General features: G+C 43.8%; 2 protein-coding genes across 2 annotated transcripts in view; one reads left to right on the top strand and one right to left on the bottom strand.

Moving 5' to 3' along the window:
- Nucleotides 1–169: 169 nt before the first annotated feature.
- Nucleotides 170–2,883, top strand: LOC308360608 (interferon regulatory factor 4-like; the record flags this gene model as incomplete). The annotated part of the gene is made up of 8 exons (XM_080832630.1): nt 170–358; nt 449–635; nt 796–881; nt 995–1,112; nt 1,404–1,508; nt 1,632–1,958; nt 2,445–2,554; nt 2,692–2,883. The coding sequence occupies 8 exons, from the start codon at nt 170–172 to the stop codon at nt 2,881–2,883; spliced, it is 1,314 nt and encodes a 437-aa protein (XP_080688756.1).
- Nucleotides 2,884–3,959: 1,076 nt separating this feature from the next.
- The window catches only part of exoc2 (exocyst complex component 2), a 21,837-nt gene continuing 8,048 nt past the window's right edge, over nt 3,960–17,748 (bottom strand). Inside the window, exons 8-28 of the mRNA XM_080832624.1 lie at nt 17,506–17,651; nt 17,304–17,385; nt 17,042–17,144; nt 15,675–15,778; nt 14,961–15,032; nt 14,451–14,575; nt 13,468–13,536; nt 13,104–13,261; nt 12,661–12,782; nt 12,278–12,339; nt 11,925–12,005; nt 11,543–11,602; nt 11,390–11,451; nt 11,178–11,244; nt 8,360–8,476; nt 8,090–8,231; nt 5,751–5,806; nt 5,128–5,250; nt 4,903–4,964; nt 4,681–4,740; nt 3,960–4,287 (exon numbers count right to left, since the gene is read on the bottom strand). Coding sequence (XP_080688750.1) covers nt 4,194–4,287; nt 4,681–4,740; nt 4,903–4,964; nt 5,128–5,250; nt 5,751–5,806; nt 8,090–8,231; nt 8,360–8,476; nt 11,178–11,244; nt 11,390–11,451; nt 11,543–11,602; nt 11,925–12,005; nt 12,278–12,339; nt 12,661–12,782; nt 13,104–13,261; nt 13,468–13,536; nt 14,451–14,575; nt 14,961–15,032; nt 15,675–15,778; nt 17,042–17,144; nt 17,304–17,385; nt 17,506–17,651 — 1,967 coding nt within the window. The 3' untranslated portion in view covers nt 3,960–4,193. The remainder of the gene's footprint in view (nt 4,288–4,680; nt 4,741–4,902; nt 4,965–5,127; nt 5,251–5,750; nt 5,807–8,089; nt 8,232–8,359; nt 8,477–11,177; nt 11,245–11,389; nt 11,452–11,542; nt 11,603–11,924; nt 12,006–12,277; nt 12,340–12,660; nt 12,783–13,103; nt 13,262–13,467; nt 13,537–14,450; nt 14,576–14,960; nt 15,033–15,674; nt 15,779–17,041; nt 17,145–17,303; nt 17,386–17,505; nt 17,652–17,748) is intronic.

Here is a 17,748-nt window from a genome sequence, read left to right as displayed (position 1 = left end):
ATGTAACCTCGGCGGTATCCTACAAAACTCGCGAAAGCCTTCGTCAGAGCCAAACTGACAATTTGATGACTTGTCGCTTCACGGCTTTGCAATTATTTTGTTATATTCGATGGGTGCTGTTACCGCATGCGTTGTATGTCTGTGAACTGAATTTCTTACTATGTGTTAGATGAACATAGATGGGGAGCGCATGTCGTCCGGTAACGGGAAACTCCGCCAGTGGTTGATCGACCAGGTGGATACTGGCAAATACCCGGGACTGGTGTGGGAGAATGATGAAAAGAGCATCTTCCGCATCCCCTGGAAACACGCGGGCAAGCAGGACTACAACCGTGATGAAGATGCTGCGCTCTTTAAGGTAGAAGAGAGAGAAAAACATTAACATAGACGCAGAAATTGAAGGTTTACAATTTCTGACCTGTCCTTTTCTACGGTTCGGGTACCACAGGGCTGGGCTCTTTTCAAGGGCAAGTTCAGGGAAGGCATTGACAAACCGGACCCACCCACGTGGAAGACGCGCCTCCGTTGCGCGCTCAATAAGAGCACCGACTTCGAGGAGATCGTTGGGCGCAGCCAGTTAGACATCTCCGATCCATATAAAGTCTACCGGATCATACCAGAGGACGCGAAGAAAGGCAAGTAGCCTACCGTTTTTGCTTTGTTTTCTCATTGATGTACAACGAATGTAGTTTTTTTTATATATATTTTTGTATTATTCTAAAATGATGGTGAGATAGATTATGCACAAGAAAATGTCACTTACATCGGACCTTTATACCTCTCTAACGGTCTCAGGTTCCAGACCTCTAGCAGAAACAGCCGGTCCCTTGGCATCTCCACATTATCCACTCCACTCCCCATATACCCCCCCTCAGAATCAGGTGAACTACGGCCTTACAAAAACACCAACTGGCTCACTTACGCATACACTCACAGATGCACAGCCATCTCTGTGTAAATGTTAATTAGTGATTGTGATTCTGATCTGCTGTAGGTGTGTAACTACTTGCCTACCCCAGAGTATGCCTGGAGGGGCTATCCGTGTGATGAGCCTTCCCATCCAGATTACAGCAACACCCCCTACAGCCCAACACATGTGGCCTGGGAAAATGGTGAGTGTCTGCGTGTTTGTTCGACTAGATTTAGCACGTCCTGTGTATTGGGTGACCCTTATGGAAATATATGGCTGCAAGTGTTTTTGTACTGTATCCAAGGATAATCTGTTTGTATTGGTCAAGGTGTGTGTATACATGTTTTAAATTCTGACTCGTATTTGAATAATGTACACTTACTGTTACACTTACTCACTGCATTTTGTAGGCTTTGCTGTACTTTGTGTTATGTCTTGTACATGTGCTGTACTGTAAATGTGTGTGTGTGTGTGTGTGTGTGTGTGTGGATAGGTTACCAATTTAGTGGGTCATTCTTTAGCTGCAGTCCATCTGAGGTTCCGCCCTCACCCTTTGGGTTTCCCCAACCTGGCTTCAGAACAGCAGAGGGTATATCAGGTAAACACACACACACACACACACACACACACACACACACACACACACACACACACACTGTGTGAACACAGTTGTTGGAGGTTGTCTGTGTGTTACTAATCTGTGTGATCACGTGTGTTGCAGACCAGCGGCTGGTGGTGTGTGTGTTCTACGGCGGGACTCTGGTTTCAGAAGTGACTGTGCTGAGACCCGAGGGGTGTATCCTAACGCCACTGTCAAACGGACATGCCTTCCAGCCAACCACCGGCCCAGAGGTGGTGCCTCTCCCACAGAAGGCAGGACTTGAAAGTGGTGTCCACCTATGGGTGGGGGCTGGTGGGCTGTATGCCCGCTCTATCGGTTCCGGCAAGGTCTTCTGGGAAGGGGGCCACGCGCCGTACTCAGACAAGCCCAACAAACTAGAGAGGGATAAGACCAGCAAACTAATGGACTCACATACCTTACTCACAGGTAGACACACACTCACACAATTTACTGAAGACCCTGGTAGAATTCAGTTACACTGTGACTCATTGCCATGTGGTCTTTTTCCTGACAAGCGTTTCTGCTCAGTGATACTCATTAGGCTAATTTGCATATGCACGTGAGTGGACTTTCCACAAGAATAAGGGAGTAAGAAGAGAGAAGATAGGGGGAACGGAAAGAGGGGAAGTTGTGACAAGAATAACCCTGAGCACCCATTTCTCACCCTCTTCTCATCTATCAGATAACTAGAGCTGGTGTCTGTGTTTGTGTTTTGAGAGTGCTTTCCTTCTTTTCTACCTTCTGTTCTTCATGACTTAGAATGAGTGTGTGAGTGTGGTGTGGAAGGAAGCTAGAGAAGAATCAGTCATAAATCACTAATGTATGGAAACAGCCAGTCAGCACAGCCATTAAAAACAAACCATAGTATTATGTGGCGTAATGACCCAGTCATTCTCTCCCCGTCTCTCTTAGAGCTGCAGGGTTTCCCTCTGCATTCTCATCCTCTGCCTCGTCTCCAAGTTCTCTTGTCCTTTGGAGACGATATCGATGCTGAAATACCGAAGAGGACCCTCACAGTCCAGGTACACACACACACACACACACTCGCCGAGTCCAGTCAATTCTATTCTCTCGCTTGTATGCTATGGGACTATGTGATGTTTTTTGTTTTTGTGATGTAATCAAACTTTGTGGAAATGTTTGTGTGTGTGTGTTTCAGGTGGAGCCTCTGTTTGCCAGACAGCTTATCTTCCTTAGTCAGTCCGGTGGAAACTACATAAGGAGCCATGACTTCCACACACACACACAAGCCCACAGCCTCTCACACACAGAACATGAGCCCTCGCCACCCAACTCACAGGACTATGCCAGGGTCATCACACATCTGCACGGAAATGCCTTCTCAGAGTGACTGCCCTGTGTGTGAGTGTGTGTGTGTGTGTGTGTGTGTGTGTGTGTGTGTGTGTGTGTGTGTGTGTGTGTGTGTGTGTGTGTGTGTGTGTGCGTGTGCGTGTGTGTTAAAAATGAAGTTTGAAGGTGGCCTATCTTAGTGGATCGTGTATTGAGATTAACATATTTGTGTGTGTTAGAGAGGCAGAATGAGTGAAAGAGGAACAACTACATGAATGTAAGTGGGGGAAAAGTCAAAAAGAAGTACCACAATACAGTGGTGCAGTTCGGTTTGAACTTCTGACACCTGGAAGAAAATAAGCACTGAATATCCTTGGCAATAAATCAATGGTGTGTGTGTGATTTATGGAGAAGCAAGGCCTGTGGATCTGTCAATCTAAAGAATGTCAGTGTTTCTCTGTATTATAACAGACATGTTTATTTGAAAGCCGTGTAAGCTGTCTATTAACAACAGTGGCAACCAGATTCATATGCGAATATGCTGAATATGGGTATGTTGACAAAACTGATATATATTTACATTAACTAAAGACCTTTTTTTGATCTACATAAAGTCCAAGTACAAAAAAATGCCCAAAACATTAATAAGACAGTCAACCCAAAGCAAGGCTGTCTTCCAAGTTGGCCTTAAAAAGTATCTTTGCAGCTCCATTACAGACTTGTTTATGTTGTGATTGTATATTTTTGTATGTATCATATAACTGAATTGAAATTATACTTGACTTGAATTCACAATGGAATGGGTGTTTGCCCTGTGTAGGCTGTGTGCTTATTTGTACTGTATCAAACAAGTGGCTGTACATGTATGTGTTTGTGAACGTGCACATATTGACTAGAGTGCGGCGAGTGTGGTTAGATGTTTTGTGAGCAGGAAGTTTGGTTAAAAGACTGCTGGAGGAACATGTACAGACAGACACACACACACATACACCACACATACATACACAAACACACACACACACACACACACAGATATGTGACATCATCGGGGAAGGAAAACTCCAGTGACAACTAATGTGTCATTCGTCCCACGCAAACACACACATGACTTACTGTTATTAAGTTATTCTCAGAAAGATCATTTGATGGCACTTTATTGTGACAAACAGGATGACATTTAAAGGACAGTGTAGGTACGTTTACATGTGGGTATGAGTGAGTGGTTAATCACTGAGAAGCGCATGATGAGCATTTTCTCTGTTTTAGCGCAGGTGTGCATTTTTACGGCACAGGTGCAAAAGGACACACATGTGCGTCTTTAGTGTGTGTGCGTGTGTGTGTGTGCATGTGTGTTTGTGCCAGTGTGTGTGTTCATCTCTTCACAGGATGAGTAGAGGCCAGCTGGAAACAGCTGAGCTGCAGATGCATACTGCTTTTGAACTTGTTCAACAACTCCTCCAGCAGTCTGAAAGACAGAGAGAGAGAGAGAGAGAGAGAAAGGGAGGAACAACAGTAGAGAGAAAGTATGTGAGAGAGCGGCCTCTAAATTCGTGTCTATTGAGGGAATGTATGGCTTACATTTGTGATCTTGTTTTGCTCAGGGTGAGACCAAATACATCTTAAGAACTTCTCAAACTCTAATACAACGCCAAAAGATCTTGCAAAAACATTCACTCCATCTACAGAGGAAGTCAGAGGGAGAGTTTGTGTGTGTGTGTGTGTTGTGTGTGTTGTGGGTGTGTGTGTGTGTGTGTGTGTGTGTGTGTGTGAATGTGTGTGTGTGTGTGTGTGTGTGTGTGTGTGTGTGAATGTGTGAGTGTGTGTGTGGGCACAAATCTGTAGATATTCAATTGCTTACTTTTTGTCAGCTCCACTGTGCAGTTGCGGGAGAGACTCCAGTGCCTGTTTAAAGCAGCCACTAAAATAAAAAATAATAATAAAAATAATTCAACACCAATATGTGCGGATCTGCAGCTTCGCGCACAGACCTTCATTGGTTATGCATTCAAACACAGACTAACTATTTAGACAGAGTGCATTTACAAACTGGGGTGCTTGTGTATGATCTGTTGAAACGTACCAACTCTCAGATGTTAAGTAGACAGATATGGCATCACTCAAGGAACAAATCTCCAACCGCGCCTACATCATGACACAAAAAACAGAAATGAAGGGGGGGATAATACTTAAGAACATGCACTTATTTTAGGACTGTATGTGGGTGAGGGGTGTGTGTGGTTTTGGGTTTGCAGATATGTATGTGGGTTGAGCAGGCGTATGAGTGTATGTGAGTGTGTGTGTGTACCTGAAGTGCCCCATTTTTGCTAAAGGATGACACACACTGCATGAGACGGCTCATCTCCTCAGCAACTGCTTCAACAATGCGAGACAGAACACGAGGGACTAGGTCTTTAGAGATGGAGAAAACCTGAGAGAGGGGGGGGGTGGGAAGCTTATCTCAATACATGCATTCTTCCAATGAACTCAGTTGATAAAAGTCTTCCTAACCAACTAACCAGATTATGGTTATCTATTTCTTATGTAAAGTAGTATTTAGTGTTACACCAGGTTTTTATTGCTCTTAGCTTGACTGTTGTATGCTCTTAGCTTGTCTCCCTTGTATGTCCCTTTGGACAAAAGCGTCTGCTAAATGACTAAATGTAAATGTAAACACTCTTCAAGCATCAACTGTGAACTCAAATCATACTGGTGCTTCATAGAGACAACAATGAACAGGAACTCACTAAAAACAACTAACATTCAGTAATATACTAATACACCTGTTAAACTCTACATCTAAACATAACAAACAGTTATCTAGCTCAGCTTGTAATCGCTACTGCTATTATACTGAAACCCACTGCTTGGACTCAAAGGATGAATGTTTCAGTTCAAGCATAAAGAACGGGTGCAAAGTTTGGTTCTGACCTCTGCGTGAACAGTTATGATGTTCACCAGGGCCTCCTTCAGATAACTCCTCACACCTAAAGGAAAGTTGATGAGCGAAAGGTGGAAATAAGTGAGATCAGACACAAACACAGACACAGCTAGACAGAAACACTCACACACACACACACACACACACACACACACACTTCACAGACCTGCCAACATTGGAAAATGTGTTTGAGTACCACCCTGGTGCGGCGCGGCGCGGCGGGGGAGAGAACTGCTGTAAATGTAGTATACCCTCATTATTTTTTGGTTATCCTGTCCAAGATTTTGTGGCCTTCATTTTATTAGTTATAATGCTGTTGCATGTTTGAACCAATCAACGACATTCTGAGCCAATAAATAATGCAGTTCTGAACCACTTTAGAAGGCCTAATGAAATAAAAAAAAAAGACTGTGATAACAGTTATAAGTGATAACTGTGACAACACAGCAATGCTGAAATCACTGTTATAGATAGTACAGCGTGCAAGACTGTCATTGTGATTTACTTTTATAAGACAGACCTTTGTATAGTCTGTAGTAAAAATGTCTTATATTTTCTTTTTGGGGGGCACTCTCCCTGTGCCATGGTGCTCCTGTTCCTAGATACACTGAACTGATTAATTCGGTTCAGGAGAAGAGATAACAGACCGCCCACACTGAAAATTGATTGGTTGACTTACCGAAACAGGCCAATCTAGATGCTCCTGAGGCACACACGCACACTGCCTCACACACGCATACTCTCTAGGTCCCTCTCCCTCTCTGTCGTGCGCGCGTTACACAGATGCTAACGCGGTTTGGGGCTCGCTCTAGATTCCGGGAGATTTTAAGTAATTTGCGGGCATCAGGGAGTCGTTATCAATATGCGGGAGACTCCTGGAACTTCCGGTAGACTTGGGATATCTGCTATTATCATTAGCCTATTATTATTAGTAGAAACATATAGCCTTTTACACTGTGACATGACAACAGCTGTGCGTAAGCATGTGTGGACACAGTACGTAGAAGGCTGCCGCGGACGTCTAGCATGAACTTGACAGGTAGGCCTATGATTTTCTGATAATATGCATCTTACTGTGTTCGTTTCCTGTTGCTCCTTGGTGACTGGTGTCAATAATGACATTGCACACTGTGCAGAAAGCATGGTGGGGATGTCTGATCTTTTTATTTAATCCGGTGGTTCTGCCATGGTTTGTCTAAAATAAGTAATATCAAAAAGCGTAACGTCAAACCATATCTAACACAGCCAAGACACTAAGATTTATTTGCCATTTTAAATCGATGGCGAACACGAAAACCACATGGTTAACATCGTTGGGCTAAAATTAAATACATTTTAACGTCTCTACATTACTCGTTAGTTTACCTTTCAGTGATTGTTGACTTGGTTTAATGTCCTCACTTGAAGAAGTGGCCAGATGTGGTCGGGAAGGGAGAGTTGATGTAAGTATTCATGAATGAAAAATCGCTAACTGACACCTAAACAGCGGTTGATTCTTCCGACCGCAGAGTAACCTAGTACTCTGATTTCGATGGTCATACAGGGGATAGTAACGGCAGGGGGTCTGTGATTGGTCAAACTCCTCTTCTGCTTCTTGCTCTGCTGCAGCTACCTATGTACGCTTTGGCAACTCGACACAGACAGACTGTGAAGTTTGAACCCGTTGAAAACCGGCAATGCATTATGCGTTCTTAAAAAAAAAAATATATATTTTTTGTTTTGGTTATGCATACTTTTAGACCATCAACTCGTACCAGCGTACTTTGATGTCAAAATGCGTGCCAGGTACGCAAAATGCGTACATGTTGGCAGGTCTGACTTCACACCTGAGGAATGACAAACTACAGAACTGGGAGACTGTCCCCACCCTCAAATGTGTAAAGAGAGAACAAAAAGAGTACTTGGATGTGAATGTGCAGGAGAGAGAAAGAGGCAACGCAACGCAACAAACACACACACACACACACACACACACACACACACACACACACACACACACAGACTCAAACAAACAAAAAGACGGGGCTGAACCGTTGCAGAGATATCATACATGAAAATGAGTCAGGTTGCAGAATTACACTGGAAAGTTAGTCACCTAAAGATACCATCTGATTAGCACTCTTTTAATTCATGCATGATCCTACCAAATCCCTGACACATCATATAACACACACGCAATCAACTGAGCCATTGCAAAAATGCTTACACACACACACACACACAAAAAATATTTGCTGCCTAGCAAAATTCTTCATAAATCTAGCAGTATCTAGCGATACAGTCTACTGAAGGTGACGGTGTGTGTGTGTTTCTGTGTGTGTGTGTGTACCTGTTGGAGATAAGCAATCCTTCCAGTCAAAGTATCCGGCGTAGATTCCAGGTTCTAAGGATCCAACAATGGGATCGGCCTTCATTTCAATGTAGCTCTCAAACACACCACTATCCAGCTCCCGCACTGCTTCCATACTGACCTACACACACACACACACACACACGCACACACACACACACATTTTTAAAAATTGGTGCATGTAATAAATATGGTGAACTATGCTCCCTGAGAGTCCCAGAGTCTGTGTGCGTGCGTGCATATTCTTACATGCAAGATCTTGTCCGTGCCAGTGAAGCCGTGTGTGTCCAGGTGCTGAGCCAGGTTGAGGAAGGTGTGCTTCCCTAGGTAGTGGCAGTTACTGAGGATGATGAGCAACCTCTGTTCCTATAAAATACACACAGACACACACACACACACACACAAACAGACACACACACACACACAGGTATCATTGGTCTTGGTCTTAAATTATCAGTTGGTGATAATGTTCTGAATAAGCTGTGAATGTCTTTGGCCTTTTAGGCCTGGTGTCACTCTGTCATATACTACTGAATGTTTTCATTAGGGACAGAGACCCTATGTTTTGATCAATTAGGCAGCATTTCATCTCATGTCAGTTACTTTCCAAGTCCCTGAGAAGATTTCAGCTTTGGTCACACACACACACACACACACACACACACACACACACACACACACACAAACACACACAAACCACTAAGAATGACACAAACACACACTTAGGCCGAATCTCGATTCTTCCCCTTGCCCCTTTTGCTTTGTCTTTGTCTTTATCTTAACCCTAGCACTTGCAAGTGTAAGGGCCAAGGGCTGAAAACTTTCCCCTATGAAATGAGACGCCGCTCGGTTTCGGGTACGTCATGCGTGACTGTATGAGCTATGAAACTAGCGATTTAAAAAAAGTTTCAATGAATAACAATGTTGCAAATATATATGTATACAACTGTGTAGAGCACGAAACAAGACTGTCGTCATTTTTAAATTAATTATAAGCCAAAAATACTTACATGTAGTGTATGTAGCATCTAGCTGGCAAGCTACCATATAAGCCAATGGAGTGGTGGTATACGCGCTAATTGTAACCTAAAACTACCGTTTGAAGGCTTCAGTTAAGACCTACAATACTATGCATCGTTCGTGTAGCACATTTCAGATCAAACCGAGTCATTATAAACATATAAAAAGTTGTGTAGATAGCTTTATTCATGTAAAATATTCCTCGCTTCAAGCAGCCATGTTTTTTTGAAAATTCCCGAGCTGGTTTCGCTGTGTGCTCTGGGATAGCCCTTGGAGGAGCAAGTAAGCTCTCCGATCATCTTAATTTTAAGGGGTCAATCTTATCCCTTAATCTTGATCAAATTGGGTATTGAGACACCACTAGCTCTCACATGAACGCGCAATTTTAAGGGTAAGGGGGAAGATAAGGGGTAAGGGGAAGTATTGAGATTGGGCCTTAGGGCCTGATTTACTAACATTGCGACCGCAGCTTAATCTGCGGTCGCACATTAGCGCACAGTGTTTTACCGCGGTATTTATTCAAACCAGATCCGTGCTGGGCAATCTGTGCTTACTCCGCCCTTTAGGTCCTGATTTACTAACATTGCGACCGCAGCTTAATCTGCGCCTTTGCCAGGCGCACATTAACACACAGTGTTTTTCCGCATTTTCCGTGGTATTAATCAAACCAGATCCGTGCTGGGCAATGATTATTTTGCGCACCGTAAAAAGACGGGAGAAATCGCCTGCAAGTTACTGCCACCATGGAAATAAGAGGAAGAAAAAACTAAGGTTCAGCGAAGAGGAGATAGATGTATTGGTTCACGTTCGCTTATTATTGAACCTGATTCAACGCGGTTATATTGGTGTTCTGCCCGCCATCACCTACAGCGAGATGTTTAAAAGAACACGATTATAAAGAATATGCTATTGGTGGCATTAATGCATAAACTGTCTAATATAACAATATAGACATGGCGAGATTTATAATTTCTACAAGGGACATAGGTTCACTACAATATATCCCCACTGAAATGAAAGTAGCCAGGCCTCCCCAAAATCCCCTTTGCTCAATCTTGCATAGATGGCACTATTCCGTAAGATAAAACTGTCATGGACAGATCCAGGGTATTTGGCTACCACGTTAGTAATGGTCATGTTGGCATCACATATGACCTGGACATTCATTGAATATGTGTGCTTTCTGTTTCGGTAAATGTGTTTGTGGATTGAAGGTGGGACTGTTACTGGCTCCAATTACGTCCGGAAAGTTTGCAATTTCAAAAAAAGTCCTGTTTGATGTCTCTAATTTCAGCTATGACAGTGGGGAAATGTATTAACCAGTGCGCCGTAGCAATGCGTCGAGTACCTGGGTGAATATTTAGCTGAGTGAAGGCTGAGATATACCAACTGCTGATGCTATAACTGTTTGAAATGATCCGGATGGCAATATTTGCAATGTTGTCCGGATCTTAACAACTGATGGAATGGAATGTGATCGCCGGTTGGAGGGTTCGATGTCGTGGCTGATCTGGTTCAGTAATTGAAGTATTGCATGGCTGGTTAACCTGTACCGTCTAATGATTTGTGGTTCGCTTAACTGAAAAAGTGTTATACGAGTTTAAAAAATGATTTATGTGCGCTGTCTCTGTCTTTGTCTTCGCCTTGCTCTTATAACTGCTGCCATATCAACGTTTTCAGACTCAATGGAAATGCGCTTCCTGGTTAAGACGTGCTTTTATGAGGCGGAGAATTATCCCGCAAATTAGAGACGTGCGCTCGCCCGGCAGTTTTAGTAAATACCACGCAATCCATCATTAGGCGCACTTAACTTCTCTCCTCCCATATATTTGCGCCTCACGCCCAGGTTTCTTATACCCTCCCACCTCGTTGCAGTTTACACCCACAAAGCGTAAAAATGCGCTTCTACTCAAATGCGCCTCTTTTGTAAATACCGTTTTATGTTTACGACCGCTATTTTACCCCTGAAATGGGCGCAATCCTGTTAGTAAATCAGGCCCTTAGTCTTTATCCTCTACGCCCAGAAGAAGAAAACAAAGGAACCTACAGGTGTAGGTTTGAAGTCATCATAGGTGTTGCTGAAGAGGTCCGGAGAGCCCAAATCTGAAGAAATACTGACCAGACACAAACAGAAATGAATACCATACCATAAATACACACAAGGCATCAGCATGAACTGATCACTAACACAATTAATGACAGGTGCCTGCGCACACGCACGCACACACACAGACACATACACACACACACACGACTCACTGGGATGTTTCTAAGTCTCCATCAGTCTTAGTGCTCAGCTCTTCCAAACAAGATATGAAGACCTGGTAAACAACAAGAGGAGTTGTTACATGCACAGAAACAAACAAACACACACACACACACTACACACAAAAGACATAAATGCCACTATACCTTCATGATTCTCACAAACAGCTCAGATGCTTGGTCCTGAATGGCTTCCATTTGTAGAATCTGAATGGAAATTCACACACAGGCACAGATTACTAGAATGCAGTTGTCATTCACTGTAGTCAAATGAATAAGTCAGATAAATCTCCCAAAATGAATATCATAAATGTAATTTTCTTTCACTTAAATGAATCACAACCAATCTCAATCAGTCAATATCACTAAATCTCAATCTCAAGTGACTGTAAGAGAAGGAATTTGTTTGTGATTGTATGAGAAAGACAGAGACTTGAGTGTGTCATTGAATGGGGGTTGGTTTGCACAATGTGTGTGTATGTGTGTGTGTGTGTGTGTGTGTGTGTGTGTGTGTGTGTGTGTGGCTTACATTGACTTCAGAAGGCTTGCATTCCAGTGGCTCCTTCAGTGACTGAAGCATCTGCACCATGCACTGTTCAAACTGAGCAGGCTACAACACAAACACATACACACACAAACACATACACACACAAACACACACACATACACACACATACACACACATACACACACACAAGCGCACCAGCACACACGACACAGATGATAGAGCAAGATTAATGCAAAATCCACATGTTCTCAACCGACAATTCATACAAAACCAGGCCTACACACCCAGATCACAAAATATTTCCCATGACAGCGGTAAAATGATTCAACAGCAACATTCAAGCATCATTAGAGCTGCTCAAGGCAACGGCTTACCAGGGATGTGAGTCCTTCATTGTCCACGATCCAGTCTTCTTTCTCAGCCAACCTCTTCACATCTGAACACAAACATAAACACACACACACACACACGCACATGCACACACACACGCACGTGCGCGCACACACACACACACACACACACACACACACACACACCTTTATATTTGGCAACAAGGAACATAACAGGTTACATAAAACATCTCATGGCTATATAAACCCACCACATCAAATTTCCCCCCCGTTCATGCTATCACAGAAAGCGATCCAAACTGCATGAGTTTCTGTATATTAGTGTGCAAGTGAATGAATGTAAGTATTGTATGCGTGTACTTGAGAGGAGAGAGACAGGGTGTGTGTGTGTGTATAGGTGTGTGTACCTTCGGCCGTGTGCTGTAGTGTAGTCAGTAAGCAGTGCACTCTTAGCTCCAGCAGCAGGTCCTGGATAACCTGCAGCAGATCGTTAGGAATCTCCAACGCAGAGAGGGCTTCATGACACAGCCTTCATGAGAGAGAGCGAGAGAGAGAGAGAGGGAGAGGGAATGAGAGAGAGAGAGAGAGGGAGGGAGAGGGAACGAGAGTAAGAGAGAGAGAGAGAGAGAGGGAGAGGGAATGAGAGAGAGAGAGAGAGAGAGGGAGGGAGAGGTAAAGAGAGTAAGAGAGAGAGAGAGAGAGAGAGGGAGAGAGAGAGAATGAAGGAGAGAAGGGGAGTGAGAGAGGCATTAAACAAGAAAACAAGAACAACAATCAAACCTTGATAGTAATAGTATCACACACACACACACACACCTACTCTCTTTCTCTCACACACACAAGCAGGTACCTGGTGGTGTGTATGGCTTGCGTGAGGTGAGTTCCTATGAGGGGAGGGGTGTGGTCCCAGCCTCCGTACAGACGCAGCTGAGCCTCAGGCAGAGAGGTGGGCAGCAGGCAGCCTCTCAGCAGCAGCACCAGCCTCGTGACCACCTCCTCTATCATACGCTACACACACACACACACACACACACACACACACACACACACACACACACACACACACACACACACAATAACACACACAAATACACACATATATGCATTAAACAAACAAGCAGCCATATACACAACCATGAATGTCACTCACATACAATAGTGTATGAGCCAAGGGGGGTGGCAATGCTCACTATTTTCTGCTGTGTGTGTCTCACCTTAAAGTCACTTTGTCTCTGACGGGCATTCTTCTTGGATTTCTCCACCTGGCCAGACTTTTCACCTGTCTGTAACGTGTGCAAACAGTTAACTTTAAATTATAAACCACCTTTAACTACAAACAAACGTATACATAACTGGAACATTCCACATAACTACACAGCTTGGAGTATACCATGAGTGATAGGGATATAACTAGTGCTGTCAAACAATTAAAATATTTAATCGCGATTAATCGCATTTTTGTCATAGTTAACTCAAAATGAATCGCGATTAATCGTAAATGTATTAATCGCAAATTTGTATCTATTCTAAATGTCCCTTCAATCATTTTTTTTTTAATGCTCTTATCAACAAGGAAAAGTGGCTTGGCTTGCTTTATGCAATGTTTTATTTTATTGAAAAACAATATTGCCAAAAAGGGCGGTACAAAATAAAATTATAAAATGCACATTTCAGATAAACAAGGACTCAGCCTATAGTGCAGTTAAACCATGGCTTAATATTTTCTTTTTTTCAAGTTTGCTGTAAACATAGAAGTCAGGCCTCTTATTTCAAAAACAATGAACCGTAACAGTTAGGTTACCAATAAAAGGTAAGCCTACTACTTCTGTGCTTTCTGCCAGTTGCCTGTTGACATTTTCAGACAACAGTGAAGCTCACTTTTTTTGCACAACACAACTTTTAAAGGTAAACTTTCTATTCAGAAGCTTTTTTCAGCCATTTCGCCGTATCGCGCTCACCATTCACTCAAACGTAACGTTAGCCTACTACACAGTTTGGGAGAGCAAAAAGAACGTTAATCTAAAAAAAAAACGCGTTAATCGGGCGATGAAAACATTAACGCCGTTAAAATGGGCTTGCGCTAACGCCGTTAATAACGCGTTAAACTGACAGCAGTAGATATAACTCCTGTGTGTGTGTGTGTGTGTGTGTGTGTGTGTGTGTGTGTGTGTGTGAGAGAAAGAGAGAGAGTACAAACTTCACTAAACAGGCTGCCATTGACGTAGGAGATCCAGAGCTTCCAGAAGTTAGGCAGCTGGCTGATGACCACATCTGTAAGTCGCTCCACAAACTGCAGCTGCTGAGGACCCCCACCATGCCACGCTATATAACACATATATAACAACATTACAACTGGTGTTTCATAACATAAAGTCACAAGCGCTTTGTTATTTTGCAACTGGGTTGTTATAATACGGTCATGTTGTTATATTAAGATTGTGATGCAGTTGTGGAAGCACCTAAAGCACCAGATGTGAATTCCTTGGTCAGGTGGGTTTGGTTTAATGTAAAGGGTGAAGAGTTTTCTCAATGCGTGGGTTTACTCCGGGTACTCCGGTTTCCCCCACCATCATAAAGACATGCATCACATTGTGGACCCCCTCGAAAACGAGATGGTACATCTCAAGGGGTTAATCCAGAATTTAAAAAAAAATGTTGCAGTCAAAGGTTATGGTTAAGGTTATGTTCAGATTCCAACTTCACTCACAGTCGTCTCTGGGTGTCTGGAAGCTGCTGCCTCTTCTAAGGTTGAGTCGGCTGACAACAATGCGAGCCTCCCCTTGAGTGAGAGAAACATAGGAGGGAAAAGTGAACGAACCACAATGGAGAACGGTTTCAGATTACAGCTCTGCCCCTGAAACTATACTATTGCTTTCAAAATCAGCTTTAAGGTCATGAGATTCAGACCGTGAGCCACGCATACTGGAACTTCACACGCTTCACAAACTGACAAACTCTTCTAAATAACACCACAGGTACTTGTGACACTTAAAACGATCCTGACAAACATAAGAACATGAGCTGCAAATGGCCGATGTACTGCCATGACTAAAGGCTAACCTTGCCTAGTAATTTCAAGGAGACCAGAGAAGACACAAAGGTGCTTGGTTGCACAGTCTAAGCACTAGGTGGAGCTGTAGGAGCTTGGGTTGGGTGCATTTATGTCAGCAGTGGAGGATGAGTGTGTGTAGACAGAGCGGATACCTTGTTCAAGGTTTAACCACCCGGAGAGAGTGTGAGTCTGTCTGTGCGTGCGCGCACGTGCGTGTGCGTGTGCGTGTGCGTGCACTTGTGTGTGTGTATGTGTGTGTGTGTGTGTGGTGTGCGTGCGTTTGTGTGTGCATTTGTGTGTGCGTTTGTGTGTGCGCGTGCGTGTGTGCGTGCATGTGTGTTCGTGTGTGTGTGCGTGCGTGCATCTCACCCTGCTGGTCTCTGGTGTTCTGCATGAGCTGCAGGATCCACTGGTGTTGAGCTGAGATACACTGCCATGCGGGGTCTCCACTCGCATGCAAGTCAGACAGATATCTAAAGAAAAAAGGGAGAAGTGAGATATAGAAGACAGAAGAGAGGGAACAAATTGAGGAGACAGGAGGAGACAGTAAATGAGGTGCAGGTATTTTACAGCTTTTCATTTCCGAAATGTGTACTGTACTTCATTGGCTAAGATTCTTAACAGTCAGCAAATTATTGAACACTACAGCTACAGTCCAAAGTAAGTACAATTAGTTGTTTCAGCAATGATTTATTCCAATCAAATTAAAAGCAATTTGTAAGAGATAATGAGTGTATTGTAATGTGGACATCAGTTGCACTTGTGTTTAAAAAACACAGACACAATTTTACCAACTAATTTCAATTAAATTGATTTAGGTTATATTACAAGACTTATTTGTGTAATTCCAATGTAACATGGTTTAGTAAATGACAATCCACACTTTCCCCTTTTTTTCTCAAGTGAAGTAAAAAGGTACATTCAACAGCCCTACTGCAAATCCAGTGCAGCAGTTCTGAGCACTGCCTCCAATCAGCCTACAGCATCACTGAGCCCTCCCTCCAATCAGCCTACAGCATCACTGAGCCCTCCCTCCAATCAGCCTACAGAATCACTGAGGCCTGCCTCCAATCAGCTTACAGCACCACTGAGCCTCCAATCAGCCTACAGAACCACTGAGCCCTGCCTCCTATCAGATCATTCTTCAGCACCACTGAGCCCTGCCTCCTATCAGATCATTCTTCAGCACCACTGAGCCCTGCCTCCAATTAGCCTACAGCACCACTGAACATCCAATTAGCCTACAGCACCACTGAGCATCCAATCAGTCTACAGCACCACTGAGCCCTCCTCCAATCAGTCTACAGCACCACTGGGCCCTCCTCCAATCAGCCTACAGCACCACTGAGCCCTGCCTCCAATCAGCACCACTGAGCCCTCCTCCAATCAGCCTACAGCACCACTGAGCCCTGCCTCCAATCAGCCTAAAGCACCACTGAGCCCTCCCTCCAATCAGATCATTCTACAGCACCACTGAACCCTGCCTCCAATCAGCACCACTGAGCCCTCCTCCAATCAGCCTACAGCGCCACTGAGCCCTGCCTCCAATCAGCCTACAGCACCACTGAGCCCTGCCTCCAATCAGCCTACAGCACCACTGAGCCCTGCCTCCAATCAGGCTACAGCACCACTGAGCCCGGCCTCCAATCAGCCTACAGCACCACTGAGCCCTGCCTCCAATCAGCCTACAGCACCACTGAGCCCTTCCTCCAATCAGGCTACAGCTGTACACCCACCTGATGTAGCGTTTCTGGTCATGCAGAGTGGATGGCGTCTCCAGTAGTTTACCCAGCAGTAGACTCCTTAAAGCACCAATCCGTGTCTCAACCTCTGCGTACACTTCTCATACAAACACATACATAACCCTTTGACAGTACTATAACAGCAAACACTGTGGTGCTTTACCAAGGGTGTCACATAATTAAAAGAACATATGACTAAAAACACACAGAGCCAAAGCAGGTTAAAGTGTATAGCATGTGTGCATTGCTGATTTACCTTTCTTGAACACAGGAACTTCTGTGTTTCCAAAAAGAGACTTGGCTTTCTCATAGTCATTGATGACCACATCATATTCTCCCTTCGTATATACACACACACACACACAAACACCATGAATTATTAAGAGAGAGTAAATTGTGTATTTCACTTTGCATGTCCTGTAAATATTGAATGCAAGTACAAACAAGTGTACACATACCTTATGGATGTTGCGCTCTATGTTGAGTGGCAGATTGAAGAGGAACTTGAAACGCTGAAGGACATTAAGGGCATTGCGGGTGGAGTCTGCTCGATCTTTCCGGCCCAAGACCTCCTTGAACAAGGTATCTGCTGTATCACTTGCCTCTACACACAGATAGAGAGCGAGTTAAAAGGGGGGGAATAAATAAGGCACCAACTACGGCTACACAACTGGAACTATAGTTAGTGATTGCCAAAGAAG

This window comes from Sprattus sprattus (genome assembly GCF_963457725.1).
Source record: "Sprattus sprattus genome assembly, chromosome: 2".
Lineage (NCBI taxonomy): Eukaryota > Metazoa > Chordata > Actinopteri > Clupeiformes > Clupeidae > Sprattus > Sprattus sprattus.
The sequence above is the reverse complement of the archived record's forward strand: the minus strand, read 5'-3'. Positions and strand labels throughout refer to the sequence as shown.